The sequence below is a fragment of the Lynx canadensis genome, chromosome D1 (genome assembly GCF_007474595.2).
Source record: "Lynx canadensis isolate LIC74 chromosome D1, mLynCan4.pri.v2, whole genome shotgun sequence".
In the NCBI taxonomy this organism is placed as follows: Eukaryota; Metazoa; Chordata; class Mammalia; order Carnivora; family Felidae; genus Lynx; species Lynx canadensis.
Genome location: NC_044312.2, coordinates 21,862,475 through 21,880,977, shown reverse-complemented (window position 1 = coordinate 21,880,977; position 18,503 = coordinate 21,862,475). Strand labels below are relative to the sequence as shown.

Sequence of the window (18,503 nt, the reverse complement as noted above, 5' to 3'; positions counted from 1 at the left end):
GCCACAGAGGAGGGCACCAAGGGAGAGCCTGGCTTAGTTATCTGAAGGTGGGACAAGTATCAGCTCCTTCAGGAGGCAGGCCAGGCCAGCATCTCTTAGCCCCTGTCCTCAGCTGGTGCTTTGACAGAAGAGTTTCAAGCGAGTGCCTTGATCTACACTGTCTCGAAGTCTTTCTTCCCCATGCCCCGCATGAAACCAGACAAGCAGGGCCCAGAGCTCTGAACAGACTCTTTTTATTTGTCCCTTTTAGACATGAGTTTCAGGTAGAAAGAGGTGGAAAGTTTCAGGTAGGAAGAGCTGGCTCTCTGGCTTTTAAGCATCATTGCTGGGAGGGAAGAGGGCCCCCCCTGCTCCTCTCTGCTCACACCCATTTACCAGGGGGAGGGGCTCCCATCCAAGGCTCCCGGCCCAGGGACAAGCCCTTCCCCGTGGAACTCCCGATATCCTCATCCAGGGTCATCTTGGTTCCTAGAGAGAGAAAGAGGCTAGTTTGCAAGGCCCTAGGCCCTGGCAAACAGGCTATAGGGGGGGACGTGCCTCTTTTCTCCTCAGCCCTCCTCCTGAACCCACTCTCCTCTGGGGAGCCCAGGCTCCTCCACATATCACCTTGTCCTCACCCTTTGTCACCTGTTCTCCAGGATCCCTCCCTTCCCCCTCGCCCACTGGGTCCCCTCCTTTTTGACACTTGCTCAGAAAGCCCTTCTCTCCTTTCCTGTTTCCAATCATCCCTTGGCTCGCCCCTCCTAGTCTTCTCGCCTCCCATAGTTTGCCTACCCCAGCCCCCACCTCTCCGCGTTTCCGTCCTGGTCTTTGGCTCCGGCTCCGGCTCCGGCTCCGTCCAGGGCCCCGGGAGCCTCGGGAGCTGCTGGAGCCTCTGGAGGAGTTGCTGCCAGCTGTGGAACAGGTGCTGGTGCCCTGGCCCCGGGACAGGAAGCTGGGTCGGCTGTAAGGGAGCCAGGCCTCTTCTGCAGCACAAGAGAGAAGGGCCACCAGGCCCGGGCAGAGAGCAGAAGGTCACTGTTTGCCCACTGTGCCACCTTGACTGCAATCCCAGATCCGGAAGGAGGGGGGAGGGCAGGCATAGGGCCCAGGCCCTTCTGGGGGCTGAGGAGACATAGAACACCCAGCACATGGCCTTGACATAGCACCTGCTCAGACACCCAGAGGGAGCTCCCGGGCAGAGGGAGCCTTGGGAAAGGAGGGACAGAACATGGAGTCCCACTCTTGCCTCTTCTGGGCTTCAGTCCTGGGAAACTATACAACTTGGCAACTTCTGGGGATCTTTCCCAGAGAGAGCTACAGAGACATGTGTAGGATTTGATCAAGTGCATGAACCCCGCTGAAGACGAGGGGTGAGCTGGGTGAACATTAGTCCTTCATGGCTGTACTACACTAGCCGCCAGTCCCACCTTCTTGGGTAGGGATGACCTTCTGGCCTTTCCTGGCCCTCCTTACCATCCAGGTGGGGACCCCGCTGGGCCCCCAAGGGCCCGGCCTGCACCATTCTCCTCTCTCCACTGTGCTCCCGTTCCCGTTCCAAGGAGGACATGCTGCCTGCTGCCCTCAGCCCTAAGGCCCAGCTTGCCTCTTCCTCTGGTGGCGGCAAGGGCGGCGGGGGCAAGTCTGGGGAGAGACCTGTTTTCAGCAGAGTCTCCCGCTCCTCCTGATACCAGTCTTCCTCCCACTCCTACTCCCTGGCACCAGGAGGCTGCGACTGAACAGCCCAAGATTTGGGTGCACCTGCTTCCTCCTCCAGCACCACCCCCCCAAGCAGAGCTCACCCTTGGTTTCCTGCCTGTTCCCCCTCCTTTCACCATCTCTCAGGCCCCTGGCACCCTCACCCCCAGGACTGTGCTCCCGTCGGTAGGGAACAGCCTTGGGTTTCCGGATTCGGGCACGGGGCGCTTGAAGTGGAGGAGTCATCTCCCCAGGGACCTGCCGGGTTCTCCCTGTAGCATTAGGGGACAGGAAGAGCAGGTGAGACAGAGGATCAGGAAAGAGGCTTGAGGATGAAGAAGAAAGAAGCTTCTGAAGGGTATGGAGAAGTAGGAGCAGGTTAAGGCTTCTGCAGACTCACCTGGGGCACTGCTGGCTGTACTAGGGACAGGGCTGGGGCTGAGGTGATGGGAGGCTGTGGGTCCAGCACCCAGGCCAGCAGGCCTCCCTTCATGGCTACTCAGAGTGGGCTGGGATACACTGAGAGGGGAACTTGGACCAAGGGGCACCCTCCTGCAATGACATGAGGCCTCAGCATTTGTTCACGTGACAAACGCTAAGTGCCTACCATGTGCTAGACACTCAGACGAATAAGGCACAGCCTGCCCCCAACAAGGCTCCCCAGCTAGTGAAGTATGAGGAGAGCCATGTCTTTGAAATGCCCGAGAAGCTTGCAGAACCAGTCCAATGGAGAAACAGTCTGAAGGGAGTGAGAGACCTTGTCAGCCTCCACGTTCCTTCCCAAATCACACTTCCACTGTGACGTGGCCATGAGACCTCTGCGTCCCAGATTCATCCATCCATCCATCCATCCATCCATCCATTCATCTATCCATCCAGTCATCCACTCCATAGATATGTACCCAGGGCCTATAATGTGCAAGGCATCATATACCTCCCTACCTGGACATCTGGTGGAGATGGGGGATGTCAGTGGGGGGCTGGGGAGGGTCAGGAGGTGAGGGGGTAAGAGTGGCTGTGGACTGCTGTCCATAGGAAGATGTGGGAGAGGGGGCTTCCCCTTGGGACGGAGGGACCAAGCACCCTCCACTGGAGCTGGGCTCTGCCAGGTGGCTCCTCTCAGGCATTGGTGGACACCACTCTTCTGGCTCTGAGCTGGGGGCAAACAGGGGTGACTGAGTAGCTTCCATACCTTCCCCTTGGCCTTCCAGTTGCCCTCTTCCCTTCCTCTCCCAGCACCTCTGCCCTCCCCCTGCAGGAGGCCCTGCAGTCCCATCTGTATAGGGCATCCGCAGCAGGGCACATCCTTACCCGCCCTCCAGCTCCTCCTCAGGCCCCTGGAGGCAGCTCAGTTCACAGGAAGGGGGAGGTGGTGGCAGGGCTTCTGGCCAGTTGAGAGAGGGCATCTGCACAGGTTTTCCCAGAAGCTTTACTTTGCCTCCCCTGGCTCCTGAGGAGGGTAGGATGGGGACACACCAAGATAGGAGGCAGATGAGAAATGTCAGAAGAAAGTGCTGGGCTAGGTCCCAGAGGGGAACGGTAAAGGATATTCTTTGGGGATCCTCTGCTCAGAGCTAAAAGGGGGGGGGTATTTGGAACCACAGTCATACCACTGTTCCCCTGGCTCCATTCTGGAGGAGCGTACTGGCTCCAGGTGCCTGGATCCCCTGAGGGATTTGGGGGGAATCCCCCGTGGAAGGTCTGCAGCTCCTCCCCAGCTGGGTCAATGGTGCTGTAGACAGGACCCTCAGTCGGGGCGGCAGGACCCCGGGCCGTCTGAGCCAGGTACAGGGAGATTCCTGCTTCTGAGGAGGAGAAAGAGGGAGGCCAGGGGGGGAGGCAAGGGGCAGGGGGCAGAGACAGAAAAATAGCGGACAACAGGAGAATGGAGGGCAAAAGGAGATCCCACCAGACCAACTTCTCCCCCTTCCCAAACCTTACTTCCAAACCGGGGTGAAGGTTAGGCATGAGAGAGGCTCCCCCAACTCATATCCTCCCCAAGGACTGACCAACCTCAGGAAGACTGGCAATCCTCGGCTCCCTTCAGTTTGCCCCAGTAGGTTGAGAGGAGAGAAGGGTGTTGGGGGCCAGGTGTGCCCCTGAGAGAATTAGAACTCCTCACCATTGTAATATCTGTCATCTGGGTCAGGATTGCTGGGGCAGCAGCTTCCCCTGGGCTCCGGGGCTGAGGGGCTTCGAGATGGGTGGGGCCACGAGTCTGCTAGCCATGGGTAGGGGGCGGGGCCAAGGCCCATGGGTGGCCTGAGGGAAAGCACGTGAACGCTGGGGACTGAGAGCCCGAACAGGCCAGCGAATGTAACAGTAACCAGGAGTCCTAGGGCAGTGATGGAATATTTGGGGGTGACAGGTGGTAGGCAGCGTGGGGAGGCACTGAGGCCTGGGGAGGAAGGAGAATAGTCTCTTGATGGAGGGGATTATCCTTGAGAGATGAATTAAGAGGATTACCTGGAACTGGCTCCAGAGAGGCCCTCTGAGTGTGGGAAGGACACTGGGGAAGATGAGGGGGACACTAAGTGAGAGAAGGGCCCGTACTTGGGGTCTGAACCCCACTGGAGCAGAGATATCTTACCTGCAGGTGTGTAGGCAAAGGAGGCTTCCGAAAAGGAATCCATGGGAGAAAGAGGAGGGTAAATGGAGAAAGGGTCAGAAATACTCACATTCTTGTCCCCTTCTTGGCCCCGGTCCCAATTCCACCACTCAACCTGTACCCTGGACCAATTTCATCAGAATTTCTAGGAGTGGGACTCAAGCATCAGTATTTTTCTAAAGTTCCCAAGTGATTCTTATGTGTAGCCAAGATGGGGGGGCCCCCTGATCTCAGAGACCTCTGAATCTCTCCAGACACGCCCCTTATGGGGGAGTAGCAGAAATCAAGTCGCCCCTCTCAGCGGGCCCCACCTTTCCACCCAGATCCCGCCCCACAATTTAACGTCCAGGGTCCTGGCCACCCACCTGCTGCTAGGCCCCGCCTTTCAGGAAATGAGTTTTCCCCCTCTCCAGAATTGCCCCTTCTATACAGAGACGGATGGCAAAGCCCGCTGTCTTATCGAGGCATCGTAGGGGGAAATTTTACCCCTGTCCCCAGATTCAGGTACGGGCTCCGCCGTTCCCCCAGTCCCGTCGGCTCCCTGCCCCATCTTTGCGTACCCCGCCCCTCTGCAAGGGGCTGAGCTGTGGTGCGACCCCTTCCTTCTGACTCCCCCGCCCCCCCCACTCACCGAGCCGTGAGCCCCTCCCGTCCCGCTCTCGGTTCCGCCCGCCTCCCTCCCTCCAGGCTCCGCCCACTCCAAGGCGCTCCTCTCGGTCTTCCCAAAGCCCAAGTGCGCCCCTCGGCCCGCGCAGGCCCCCAGGTCCCGCTCACCCGTGTAGTGACTGAGCTCCTTGCGCTGCCTCCGGCGCCGGTAGAGGACGCCGCAGAGCCCGAGGAGCAGCGCCCCGCACGCGGCGCCGCTGCCCGCGAGGAAGGCAGGCTCCCGCAGCACCCTCGCCAGCCGCTCCGCCAGCCCCGGGCCCACCTCAAGCCCAGGCTCCAATCCCGGCGGGGAAGCTGTAGGGGTCAGAAAGGTGAGGGGACTAGGGGCCTGGAAACCCGGGAGCGAGGAAGGGGTCATCCCTGACCCCGCAGGCACGGTTACACTAGGACCCCACTTCAGTTCCCCAGCGCGCCCACCCCCACCCCCACTCCCACTCCCACCCCCGGACTCACGCAGTTGCACTGACACCGGGGCACTGGCCACGCCCACGCCCACGCTGGTGGCCGCCGCGACCTGGGTCCGGTAGAGAACACCGGGCAGCAGTCCCCGGAGCACCGCAGAGCGTGCCCAGCCTGCCGCAGACCGGTTGAGGTGGAAGCGACTCTCATTGCCCAGGCACCATATCTGGGGAGAGGAGACCGGGGTTCAGAGAGACTGAAATGGGATCCTGGCCTCACGTGGAAACTTGAAGCTCTGAATGGTAGACGGGGCTTAGCCAGGCATCGTTCAGCCTGGAGGGATATTCTTGAAACCTCTCTCCTTTCCCCCAACCTCATCTCCAACCCCAAAGCCAGTCCTGGGTTTCCTCCTCCCTAATCCTAGCCCCTAGATCCTCCCTCTCCCTCCCCTCCCCAGTCCCTTCTCAAACCCTGTACCTGGTATTCCTTGATGATCCCATTTTGCTGGGAAGGGAGTGGAGGTTCCCAGGACACTGTGACACTGCTGTTGCCTTCACCCCCCAGGGCTACTGTCACTCCCTGGGGGGGACCACTGGGGGCTGGGCCAGGGTAGAGCATGGTGAGAAAGACACAGTCATGCCAGCTACCCTTCCTGCCCCAACCTGCCCCCTCCCAGGTTGACATCTTAGGGAAGGAAGGTATCTTTTCTTCCCACAACTCCCCTTGCTCTCCCCCTGCAAACCTTTATCCTCCCCCACTCCCTCTTTCCTGTTGTCTATTCATCAGCTCTGTGCACCACCTCCCTTACCCTCCTCAGGAATGCTTCTGGTCATGAAGGGACTTTCAGGCCCCAGCCCTTCCTGGCCTTGGGCTTGCACCTTGACCTGAATTTGGGTCCCTGGGGGGAGTCCTCTTAGCACAGTACTTTGCTGGCTTGGGGACTGTAGGTCCAGTACTGTCCAGTGTCCCCCATCAGGGCCTGCTACCTTCCAAGACACTCGGAAACCTTGCACCAGCTGGACTGGGCCATCTACCTACAGGAGACAGGACAAAGCATACCAGAAGGAGAAGTAAGGACCACACAAGTCCTCCAGGTCCTGTCCCTCCTCCACTTACCTGTCTTTCCCAGCCACTCACTTCCCACTTTCCCGTACCCATTCTTGGAGATCTCTACCACCCCCATCATCGTCCCTGCCCTTAACCTCATCCCCATGCCACACTCACAGTCCAGGACACCTGCAAGGTCCGGGGCCCAAGGACTATGGGCTCCTGCATACGCACGGCCACTTCAGCCAGTCCCCTCTGGCCTCTCCATGGGTCCTCCACTGGCCTGGATGGGTTGCTGTCTATTGACCAAAAAGCCCACTCAGCAAGGGCCACCAAGGATAGAGTCAGACTGAAAGTGTGCTGTACCGACTGTATCCTCAGTCCTCCAGAGCACACCCCAGCCTCAGGAGGGGGCTGGTCAGGGGAATAGCTTCCAGAGGTGGGCCTGTGTGTCCAGCGAATGTGAATCTACTTTCTGCATAACCACATATGTAGCCTTTAAAGACCTCAGTTCCTCATCTCTAACATGAAGATGAACTCTCCAGTGTCCCTTCCAGTCCTCATAAGCTACGTTATCTGTGGGTAATCCCCTCTTCTCTTGTCCCTAGATGAGAGGGAGGCCTGACCTACTCCAGGCTGGGCCACAGTAGAGACATGACACAGCAGAAGAGAGTGGCTGTGCTCCCGTGGTTTGGGGGGAGGCGTGCTCTGCAGCATTTCATGTCATAGCCTTGAGCCAGGGACTCTGGCCCTACTCACCCCGGGTGCGGACAGGCTCAGAGACGGGACTGGGCTCACTGAGGCCCCAGGCTCCCACAGCTCGTACCAGGAACAGATAGATGGTGTTGGGCTGCAGACCGCTGACAGTGTGTGTCTCCAGCTGCACGCCATCTGCCACTGTCCGCCACGTGTTGCCAGCTGCTTGGCTGCAACAGGAATGGGGTGACAGACTTGTCTGAGCCTGGGGACCCCTCATCCATTCTCTGTGGCCCCCTACTATCTCCTTGCCCTGGGAGAGGGAACTGGCAAAACTCTCCCCACCATAGCAAAGACCCTAAGGACATAAGATTCCCTTCTTCCAACTTTCCAGGTTTGCTTTCAACATTTTCTCCATACCTGAAGGCCTCTATCACGTAAGAGGTGACTGTGGCCCCCGCCTGCGGGTTGGGCTTCCAGGTCAGGGTAATGCTGTTCTTGGTGATCTCAGTGACCAGTGGCTGAGAGGGAGGCCCTGGAGGGGTACTGGGCTCCGTAGGGGGCTCTGATGAAACTCCCCAGTCCTCTGCAGTGAGGCGATAATCTTTCAGTAGAAGGATGGGAAAGGGACGGCACCTGCGTCACCAGCCTCCTTCCCAGAGAAGCTCTGGGGCTGTGGCATTGGTAATGGTGGAGACGGGGACGTGGTTACTGAACTGACCCCTCCTCACATCTGCCTCCCAAGGGCATCACTTGTGTCAAGCTCCTCCTCACCACCATGGCCGTGGCATTTGGAAGATAAATCAGTTCTGGGGCTCAGGGAGGTACTGAGTACCTTCGAAGCAGGTTTGGATGAAGGTGCTGGCAAAGCAAGGGGACAAACAGAACTCACCCCGCCTCCTAAGCCAGCTACTCCATGTGGCCTCCCCTGTGGAACTCTTGGCCACACAGCTGTAGAAACCCATGTCCATCTCCTGCGGGAGAGGGTAGAGGACTGGCAAACAGAGTGGATCAAGGTAGGGCGAGGGGGTGGCGGTGGGTATACAGAAGGGTGGTGAGGGCATTGTACACTTTAGGCCGTCTAAGCAGAGGAGTAGAAATGGAGTTAGTCCCAGAGGGTACTTCCGAGATTTGGGCATGTGGACTGTGTGGCCATTCTCGGTTACTCAGGGCCCAGGGGTGAGACTCACCTGCACCCTGGCGATGTACAGGGTACCGTTGGCCATTAGATTGAGTTGCACGTCGTCCCCCTGCAGCCACTGCCCGTCCTTCTTCCACTGGATGCTAGGTTGAGGGTTCCCAGTCACTCTGCATGGCAGCCACACAGAGGAGCCAAGTGCCAGCGTCTGATTGGCTGGTCCCTGGAGGATGATGGGAGGCAGCCCGTCCAAGGAGGAGGCTGAGAGAGGAAGAACTTGGGCACCTCAGGAGAGGATCCTGGGTTCAGGAAACCAGCCCCTTGTCCTCCTTCTCTGCTCCTTCAGCCCTCCTTCCCCTGGAGATTGGAAGGGTTTCGATAACCATCTGTAGTCTCTGCCTGGAACCAGCCATCTATTACTGGCTTCTGTAGCTGATTTCCTAACTTCAAGGCCATGTCTCAGGAACACGCCCCTCCCCTTGCAGACATATGATACAGAACCCAAGAAAAACAGATGTCCTTAAGCCATGATTTCCTTCCAGGCCATGGGGCCAGGCCTCTCTCCATGAGCACTTACCTGCTTTTACCTCCAACAGGGCCTTGGCCAGGATGCTGCCGGCCACACTAACAGCCTGACACACATAGTAGCCAGCGTCCCCACTCTGCACATCAGTAATGTTGAGCTGGCCTCTGGGAGAGACTGAGAAGCGCCCCTTGGGCTGAAGTGGCTGACTGGGGAAAAGCAGGACCTGTGGACAAAGCCAGGAAACGAGACAAGGAATGAACAGGCAGCTGGCAGAGAGATCCCCATTCCCATCAACCCCCGAATTCAGAGAATCCCTAAGGTTCTAGTTCATACTGTCCCCAGCCAGTTATATGACCTTGGGCAAAATAGTTAGATTGACTCACAAAAATGTGGAAATTTTATGAGATGATATTGGGGTGCACTTCCTAGCTTTGTGATTACTAGTTGGGAAACTCTGAGCAACATATTTAACCTTCCAGAGCCCCAGTTTCCACAAAGTTGATAGTCATGAGGATAGTCATGAGGATTAAATGATTAAACATATGAAAATCTTTTTTTTTTTAATTTTTTTTTTCAACGTTTATTTATTTTTGGGACAGCGAGAGACAGAGCATGAACGGGGGAGGGGCAGAGAGAGAGGGAGACACAGAATCGGAAACAGGCTCCAGGCTCTGAGCCATCAGCCCAGAGCCTGACGCGGGGCTCGAACTCACGGACCGCGAGATCGTGACCTGGCTGAAGTCGGACGCTTAACCGACTGCGCCACCCAGGCACCCCAATATGAAAATCTTTTAATGCATTGTGTGATAATTGTCAAAAACTTTCCCCTTCTTTCTGGCTTTAACATTTTACGTTACCTAGATACATGGAAGGTAGGGAAGGTGGTTGGGTCACAGGTAAATGGCACCAGGCTGATCCCCTGATGGATACCTACTCCCACCCTCTACTACCACCAGCATTTTTATTCATTTAAAATACAGCAATCCCAGATGCTAGAGAAGATATTGGAAAATTGTGGCTGTGGATTTGAAATGAGGTAGTGGGAGAGCTGGTTTTCCAGGGAGGTGGAGTTAGGCAGACTTATTTTATTATACTGACCCTGCTTCCTAGGAGCAAAATGCCCACCTTTCACCTAGTGAGCGGGACTCATGTTGTAACTTCAGTTAATATTCCTTCCTGTTGTGCAATCAGCAATTTGTTTGCGAAGATTGGAGAGGGGTGCCTGTGAGCTCCCCCTGGTGGAAGTCCCTTGTAAAATGATGAGCAAGTGATGCTGTTCGCTGAGCAGCTTTGGTACAGTACACACTTTCCAGAGCAGCATATTAAAGCCCAGACCCCAGGTGTCTGGGAGAGGAGGCATCCAAGTGGATGTGCTACATCCTCAGGGCAGCCTTGCCTAAAATAGAAGGATTCTCCAAGGAATTACCATACAGGACTATTTCCTTTCACCTAAACATATTATCAGTTTTTTTTTTTTTTAAGTGTTCGGTATGTTAGCTAGCCCTTTTATATTCATTATCTTATTTGACCCACGCAAATAACCTGCAAGGGTTTCTGGGAGGACCAAAGGTAAAACAGAGAGAAGTGTGCAGAGAATACAGAAGCGGGGAGGCTAAGACCCAGAGGAGAAGATTGTGGGAAGGCCCACCATGCAGCTGGCCACCTACTTGACTTCCCTCCTTCTGCCAGAAGATGGCAGGTGGGGGGTTTCCTTTGGTCTCGCATTGGAAAGCCACGCTCTCTCCAGGAGCTGCCATCTGGTCCTGGGGCTGGGTGACCAGCTGGGGAGGGACTGGGAAGGGGGAGGGGATAAAGGAACAGGGAGTCAGGGTACTCAGAAGGGAGACTGAGGGAACAGGAGAGAGAAGCCCAAGCTTGGCTTAAGTAAGAGCAGATATCCATCTCTTGTTCAAGCCTGTTCAGCTCTCTCCTTCTAGAAGTGTCAAGGGATCCCCCACCACCACCATATCTCCCATTCTGTCCTTTGTCCCTCATTCTCCTCTTCATCCCATCCTCCCTGGTCCCTCATTTCATCCCTGCTTCTGACAGTCCCAGGCCAGCCCTCACCGTGAACACTGAGGGAGCCAGATGCTTCGGCACGGCCCACGCTGTTCTCAGCCACACAGGTGTACGTCCCCTCATCGTCCGCACTCACACGCCCGATCCAAAGGCTGTGGTCACTCCGGATCTCATACCTGCTCCACTCCCCACCCCCAGAATGGGTTGGCCACAGCTAGAGACCCCTTCTCTCTCCCCCAGACAGACACCAGGATCAGGGTACGTAAAGACAAGGTAGGCCTCAACAGGGACAGAGGCTGGTACCCATGGACCCATGAAAGGAGCTGGGGACTGGAGAGGGGAGGGGCCACAGACTCCAGGGTAACAGATTTCTCTGAGCTGTCAAGTGAGAGGGTGTCTGCCTGTCCCTTTTCTAGGGCAGGGTGTGCTCTTGAGTGGTTGGGTCTCCTTACAGGCAGGAGGAGGGGGCTTCTCACCTGCCTGTGGGTAGTTCCCCATCTTCCTTGCGCCATCTTAGACGAGGTGGCGGATCTCCTTGCACCTCACATGGGAAATCCACGGGGGCATCTGCCAGGACCACCTGATTCACAGGTCTACGCAGGAATGAGGGTCGCTCTATGGATCGGGAAGGAGTGAATCATCAAGGGATCTGCACAGCTTCTTACTGCCCAGGCTGCACACCCCCATAATTCCCAAACTCCCTGTGCCTACCCAGGACCACAAGTTCGGCTGCCCCACTCTCCCGTTCTCCTGCCATGTTGGAGGCCACACACACATACATCCCTGCATCACTCTTGAGTGTATGTGACATCATCAGCTTCCCTCCACGAATCTGCAGAGTAATAATGGTAACTTTGGTCTTTTGTAACCATCAAAGTATATTTATTTATTTGATCCTCCTAGTAAACTAATGAAAACCTGTAAAGTTGACTCACTTATCAGATAAGGAATCCTTAAGTGATTTACCCAAGGTGGGGCTCAGGTCTGTGTTTGTTCCCACAGCCCAAACCACCTCCCACAAGTCCCTGGGGCATCTTGCTCCCCACCTAATTCATACCAGTTTCTTCCTATCCATCCTTAACTTATCCCTTACTTAATAGCTGCCTCTCAGTCTCTGGTCAGCTGATACCCTGACCTTAAATCTCCTGCCTTATCACATCTAAGACATTATTCCTCGCCCCTCCAAGACCCTGAGATTCACTGCTTCCTCCTTTGAGACATACCCAACCCCCTAACCTGTGGCTCCACCTTTCATGATGGCTCTGGCCCTGGCCCTTAGTCAGATCCCTAGCCAGGGCACGCCTCCTCACCGTGATCCTTCCCTCCTCCTCCTTGAGTCTTGCACTGTCCTTCCTCCAAGACACGGAAGGCTCTGGGTGGCCACGGGGGGGCACGCATTCCATTACCGCTGGCTCCCCCACTGCCACCACCACGTTCCCAGGAGACTGCCGGAAATCATCACGGAGGACTGTAAAGAGAGACAGACAAGGACAGAGACAAAGAGACAGTGAGAATGAATGACCAGGGGAATAAACGGGAGTAACTGGGTTAAGACACAAGGCAATTGTTTTGGGGAGGGCTGTATCACCGCAGACGGGAACTCTTGCCCAGGGGCCAAAATACCAGGGCCACTTCCTCCCTCCGGTCAAGGCATGGATGTTAGAGACCAAAGGTCACGGTCTCCAAAGAAGATGTTGAAGGAGCTGAGATCGGGCTGGTTCTGGATCGGATTATCTGGTACCCTCCCGCCTCCCCTAGGCTGGGGAAGCAACCAGCGGACAGTGCGGACTCTCACCTGCCACTTCTAGCGAGGCATTTCTACTAGCCGCTGCCCCCAGGTAGTTGCGCGCCACGCAAGTGTAGACACCTTCGTCGGGCCGCGCGCGGCGCCCGTGAACGATGCGCGGGAAGAAGAGTGCCCCGCTGGGCAGCAGCAGGCGGTGCGCGCGCGGGTCCTCACGCGCAGTGGCCACTCGCGCCCCATTCTTGTACCACTCGATGTTGGGCCGGGGCCGGCCCTCCGCGCGACAGGGCAGAGTGGCCGGCTCGCCTCTGGAGACCAACAGATCAGGCGGCTGCTCCACGATGCGCGGCATCGCGTCCTCCGGCTCGAACCTTGACGCTAAGAGTAGGGGTGTTGGCACAGAGCATTTAGACCGGGAAATTAGGGGAGAGATTGAGGCTCCAGAGAGAAAAATAACCACTCCTGCCCACCCTGCCCACCCTTTCTCTGTAGGGTCCATTGTCTCCTCTGGGAAGGCACTCCCACGTTCTTGGGCTGGTGAGGACACACGTTACAAACAGGCAGATCAGTAGAGGAATCAGGACACCAACTCCTAGGCTGGCTTTCTAGGCTGCCCAAAGACAGACACTAGCCTTCTCTCTGGCCAAGTTTGAGTGACAGGGCTTCCCCTCCAGCCCACTGTTATTCAGTCTCCCACCCTCACTGGTTTTCAGATTGTCCTTGCCCCTGAAGACCTGCACCAGAGCTAACACTTGTTTCTTGGCCCTCTGCATGGCCGCGGGTCATAAAAATGGAGAATGGGGACAAGCCTGGAGTCCCTCCCTTAGGAAAGGTAAGAGGAGACTGATCCGACTAGAGACTGGACTATAAGGGGTTCTTAACCTGGAGCCAATGCATGGACATGGAGCCCTTCTTCTTCTTTTTCATTTCTTAAAAAAAAATTTTTTTTTTTTATTAAGTAAACTCAATGCCCAACATGGGGCTCCAACTCACAACCTTGAGATCAAGAGTCACCTGCTCTCCCAACTGAGCCAGCCAGGTGCCCCTCTTACTGACACCCCAGACAATCATGCTTGGAAAAACCTGTAGAGTCACAGGACTTGAGTGAAAATGGTAGTGAAAATGTTAGTAGTGGCTCCTTTTCTAGAGGTGCAAAGTTTTCAACAGATTATTCTACAGGTTGATCGACGGATAGAGGCTAAGAACCACTGGGAAGGAGATTCCTCTCCTTCCTGTCTCATCAGATCCATTCACCTGGATGTTCTGTTCCTGCCTCTCACTTGGCCTACAGACTTCTGCTGGCTTCATCCTCTGCACTTGCCTTGGGATCCAGGATCCTGGAACCCCTTAGGCTCAGACACTTCCAGCTTCTTCTGAAGTGGATTCGTGACCCATGGCGGCCAGTAGGCGCCGCTGCTGCCTCGCGTGATTTGGTGTCCTCCGATTACCAGGGACTACCCCCGCTTCTGTTTTCTACCTTACCCTTCCCCGCCCGCGCCCCTCCCACTCTGTTCCAAAATCCGCAGGGACCTCCCTGTAGCTTCACGCTTCGTGTGGGATCGGGTTTCATTTCCCCACCCCTACCCTGAGAAGTTCTTATGGAGACTAGGCCGGAAGGAGGTTGCCCCATGCTGGTACTGTCCCGGGGAGAATTTATTTAACTGGCTAGGACCAGATTAGTGTCCCTCCTACTTAGGGAAGGGAGTAATTTTTCTCCGGTTGCTTCCTTCCAAATGGAGATCTCTGCTTCTCGGTCGTCTCTTCCCCTGCACCTCGTCCCCGTCCGGTTTAGACAGACCTCCATCCTGAGCGACACTAGAGTGGTGAAGAGCTCAGGGGTCGTCCTGGAACCAAGTAGGGCTGGGATCTCAGATTTGACACTTCCTGACTGCAAGAACTTGGGCAAATTACTGAATTTGTTTGAGTCTCAGTTTATTTATTTTAAATATGGGAGTAGTGACAGGGTTGTCTTCAGATCATAATATATGTAAAGCAATTGAGGGAAGGCTCAATATATATGTCAATTCTGTGATGACTTGAGGGCTCTCCCTCCCTGGCCTACCTTAGCTTATCTTGGCTACTATAGTCTATACCTGACTCAGATTCTAACAGGCCCCAATATTCCTTTGTTCCCCTTCACAAATCATTAGAGTGTACTGGAAATAGGTTTGTTATTGCTAAGCTTTATGTTGCTTCTGTGACCCCTGGGGTACTTTTCATCTTTTCTGAATTTGTTTCCTCACTTGCAAAATGTGGCCATCAACGCCTTCCCTACATACCTCCTTACATTTTCCAGCTTGAATGAGGCAGTGTATGGTGGAACCTACACCCTAAGAGCGCTGGGGGAACGGAGGTGTGTCTGGGGCGTCTGTGAGAAGGGCTCTCTCTGTGCCTACCCTCCTGGGAATCTACAGCGGGTCAGGAATTTGGAGACCTCTGGCTCATTTCCGACTTTCTTCGTCCCTGCTCCTTCGTGTACATACCACACCCTTCTGGTCGGCCCTTTCCCCCTAATTCCTGTAGACACAGCTGCAGGCGCCCTTTCCCTGGAATTTCTTCCCTGTCATTCCCGGTCTCAGGAGAGGCTCAGACAGCAGCTAATGAATAGCTAATGATCATGCTAATAGGGCTCTGGGGCTCCTCCCCCAGCACCTGGAGTACCCCAGACACAAACACATGCACATTGTCTAGGTCTCCTTTACCGTCATCTTCGAGTTTCCAGGACCGTGCTGCCCCTAGATTCGAGTGGGTGGATGTCAAGGGATGGGGACTGGGGAGGAACCACGGGGGAAATCACCCGCAAAGAGGTCCGGGAAAGCGGGGGATTCCCGACACCGCCCGCAGGGGGCGCGATCGGGCCTCTCCCCAGACTCCGGGAGATCGACTCTGGCCGCCTCCCCGCCGCGCTAGGGGCGAGCGCGCTGTCTAGTCATTTATTAATCACCGTAATTAGCGGTAACGACCTCGCCGCCGGCGCAGCCAGCCCGCCGCAGTTCCGCGGGGTGGGCCGGGGTGAGTTCCACCTCTGAGGGGCAAACTTCTGAGTTTCCCTAAAACGGTCTCAGCGTCTGTCGCCCTCTGTAGTAAACACGCCCAACATTTTAGCTTCCTCACCCTAATCCTAAGTGAGCTCTTAGAAAACTTAGGGTCCCGAAGGAAAACTTGCTACCTGGGTGAGTCACTAAGTGGTGCGGCTTGGCCACCGCGTTCCCTCCTCTGTCCTCCCTGCAGTGGGTCCCAGCCACTCTAAGCTCCGTAGTTGCCCGTCACCAGCCACGGTTCTCCTCACTTGGGGCGGCAGTGGCGGTCGGTGGGGCAGGTGGAGAGCAACGGACTTAGCAGCCATCTCCTCCCAAGCCCTCGATCTTCCGTCGATACCTCCACTCGGGTGCTAGAAGCTCCAAATTATCCCCTGGTCCCCAATCCGGAGGAGGCGCTAGGAGGCGCCGCTTGGTCCCAGTTATTGGGACAGGAGCTCTTTGACCTCCCCTTCCACGACGCCCTCCCACCTTACACCATCCCTTGATCTGAGGTCCCCATGGAGCAAGGTCTTACCGTTGAAAGAGGGATCGCCGGGGGGCAGCAGGCTGTGGTTGAGCGCCGCTACCGAGGAGTTGAAGCCGAAGAGCAGGTCACTGGAGTTGGAAATGTCCCCCGCCAGGGAGTCCGCGAACAAGTTCATCTGCAGCAGTGTTTTGAGCAGGTAGCGCAGCATGGCGCGACCCAACTGGGACCGGGGCGGGGGGCTCGGGGCCCAGCCCCTGGGTCTGAGACCCGCGGGCCGGGAGCCGAAAGCCCCTCCACAGCCTCTGCGCACTGCCCCAGCCACGGTGCCGCTCTCCTGCCGGCGCGCCTGGGTACGGTGCGTGCCTCCGCGTGCCCTCCTCCTTCCCTCGTCCTTCTCTCCACCCCCCAGTGCCGGGGTCCCCCGGGAGCTGGGCGGGCGGAAAGCAGGTGCCACGCCGATCACGGCGTAATTAAGGGATTAATCCGCCTCCTTCCACCCTCCCATCCCCACCCGGATGGCCACTAGCAGGGCCAGAGACTAGAGTTGCGTAGCGCGCGAGTTGGAGTCCCCGCCCCGCGCCCCGCGTCCTGGGTCGGGTTCTGGACACCGCAGGAGAGTTTCCCTCCTTTCTCAAAGCAGCCAAAATGAGGGGCGAGGCTCTGTCGGACTCTGCCCTTATGACTGACTTTAAAACAAGAATCCCATCTCTCTTTTAACGGCCCTTAGGCAAAAGAGCAAGAACACTCCCCTGGCTGTCAAAGCCCTGGCTTTCATTTCCTCCCAAGTCCGGGGTCTTAGCGGCGCAGTGCTGGAGGCTGGGGTGGTTTGGAGCGGAAGTTGGGAGTGGGTGGGGAATAACTGCATGGCACGTCCACCCCTTTACCCCGCGGCCGCCCGTTTGGCAGCCGAGAAGCCAGGGGACAAGGTGCCGAGTCCTGAACCGGAGTCCTGCTTCAGACGCTCTAATCTACTAGTTCTTGCAGGAGGCTAAGAACAAGAATAAAACCGGAGGGGGGGCGGAGCCCCAGGCTCCCAGGCATTTAACAGCTATATGCATACCTCTGGCATCGATTTGCATACTTTTGCATTACTGTGCTCTGACATTGTCTATTAAATTGTTTTACCTTCTTGAGGAGACTGAATGAATCAGATAGTCCAGCACAAAGACAAAGAGAGCAACATTGTTTCTGTAAAGGCAAGTTCAAGAAAAGAGGAGGGGTTGATGCAAAACTCGTGCACATCCTGATAACGGTCTTTCCCACGGGAGCAGTGGGGAGAAACCATGATCCCCTCTCCTCCGTCCAGACTGCTTCTGAATTTTCTGTAGTTCTTTTTACCTGAAGATCTAGTCCCCCACCGCCCACCCACCCGTCCACTCGCGCGTGTACACACACACTCACTCGCTCACTTTCCTAGGCTGGAGATAGCATTGGGGTGTCAAGGGAAGAGAGACCGGGGGTTTCCGATCTGGGGTAAGGTCGTGTTGATGGCTGAGTGGTGGAGTTCTAGCTCAGTCATCAGTTTCTGTATGATGAGATCACCTCAGTGGGGTCGCTGCTTCTGACCTGGGAGGGGCTAGGTGAACAGGTCGAGATCCAGAGAGGCGTCTGCTATACGGTCGTAGAGTTCCACAGTAAGCACACTCAAGAGTTGGAGTATTCGGGCAGGCAGCGCTCCAGTGAACCAGAGACTTTGTCAAAGGATGGCAGGCTTGTCCCAAAACTCCACCCTCAATCCACACGCTGGCCCCTGTGGCCTCAAACTAACAAAGTAACAGGTGTTTAGGTATCTTCCTACCCTCTGGAGTCAGCTTTGTCCTGAATTTAGCAAAGCCGGAAGCAAAGGTGCTGGGGGTGGTGGGGGTGGTGCGGGTGGTGGGGGTTGGGGCGCGGAGACAGAATTGTGGGAGGCAGCGCCCTGGGAGCTGTTCTTTCAGCACCTCCTCTGCCCGTGCTGAACTTGGGGTCTGGCGCCCCACAAATGGCTTAAATCCGAGCAGACCATGAGGCTGAAATGAGTTGGGGTAGATGAGAGAGGGGGTAGCGACACATTCTCTCTAAAGCACCAGGATACTAAAAGATGGGATATGACGCCTGCCCCTTACCCCAGGGCCAGGCTGCATTCAGGTAAGATAGAATCTAAGGGATAGGTTTCCCTCACCAGAAATCAACCCGTTCAGGAATGACCAGCCCAGAAATGCGTTCCGATCCCATATATGCCAATTAGAAGACACCATCGCTCTGGACTTCAATTTCCTCATCTGTTAAGGAGAAATTGTACTACTTTCTCTGCTCTGATGCTTCAGATTTCTGGCTGGGGGCCCTCTGCTCTGCCTCCTGCTGACTGGGGTCACCCAGGTTCCATCACACCAGGGCTAAGGCAGGACAGAAATCTGGGGTCCTGGCACCTGGCCCTGCTGTGGGGCGTGGAGGGTTGCAGCAGACAGGAAACTGCATTCTGCCATGTGGCTCCTGC

At 56.1% G+C, this 18,503-nt stretch overlaps 1 protein-coding gene across 1 annotated transcript; it reads right to left on the bottom strand.

Annotated features, from left to right (window-relative positions):
* Window positions 1-217: 217 nt before the first annotated feature.
* On the bottom strand, window positions 218-16,235 carry ROBO3 (roundabout guidance receptor 3). Its single transcript, XM_030330894.1, has 28 exons — window positions 16,076-16,235; window positions 12,572-12,898; window positions 12,087-12,244; window positions 11,488-11,608; window positions 11,253-11,391; window positions 10,825-10,952; window positions 10,425-10,549; window positions 8,809-8,980; window positions 8,284-8,492; window positions 7,986-8,067; window positions 7,514-7,679; window positions 7,157-7,323; window positions 6,575-6,696; window positions 6,159-6,384; window positions 5,828-5,949; window positions 5,405-5,576; window positions 5,060-5,245; window positions 4,268-4,291; window positions 4,144-4,186; window positions 3,800-3,939; window positions 3,288-3,482; window positions 2,989-3,127; window positions 2,620-2,832; window positions 2,078-2,229; window positions 1,842-1,949; window positions 1,456-1,623; window positions 787-965; window positions 218-468 (listed from the first exon to the last, which is right to left on the bottom strand). The coding sequence occupies exons 1-28, from the start codon at window positions 16,233-16,235 to the stop codon at window positions 457-459; spliced, it is 4,155 nt and encodes a 1,384-aa protein (XP_030186754.1). The 3' UTR covers window positions 218-456.
* Between the last annotated feature and the right edge of the window lie 2,268 nt (window positions 16,236-18,503).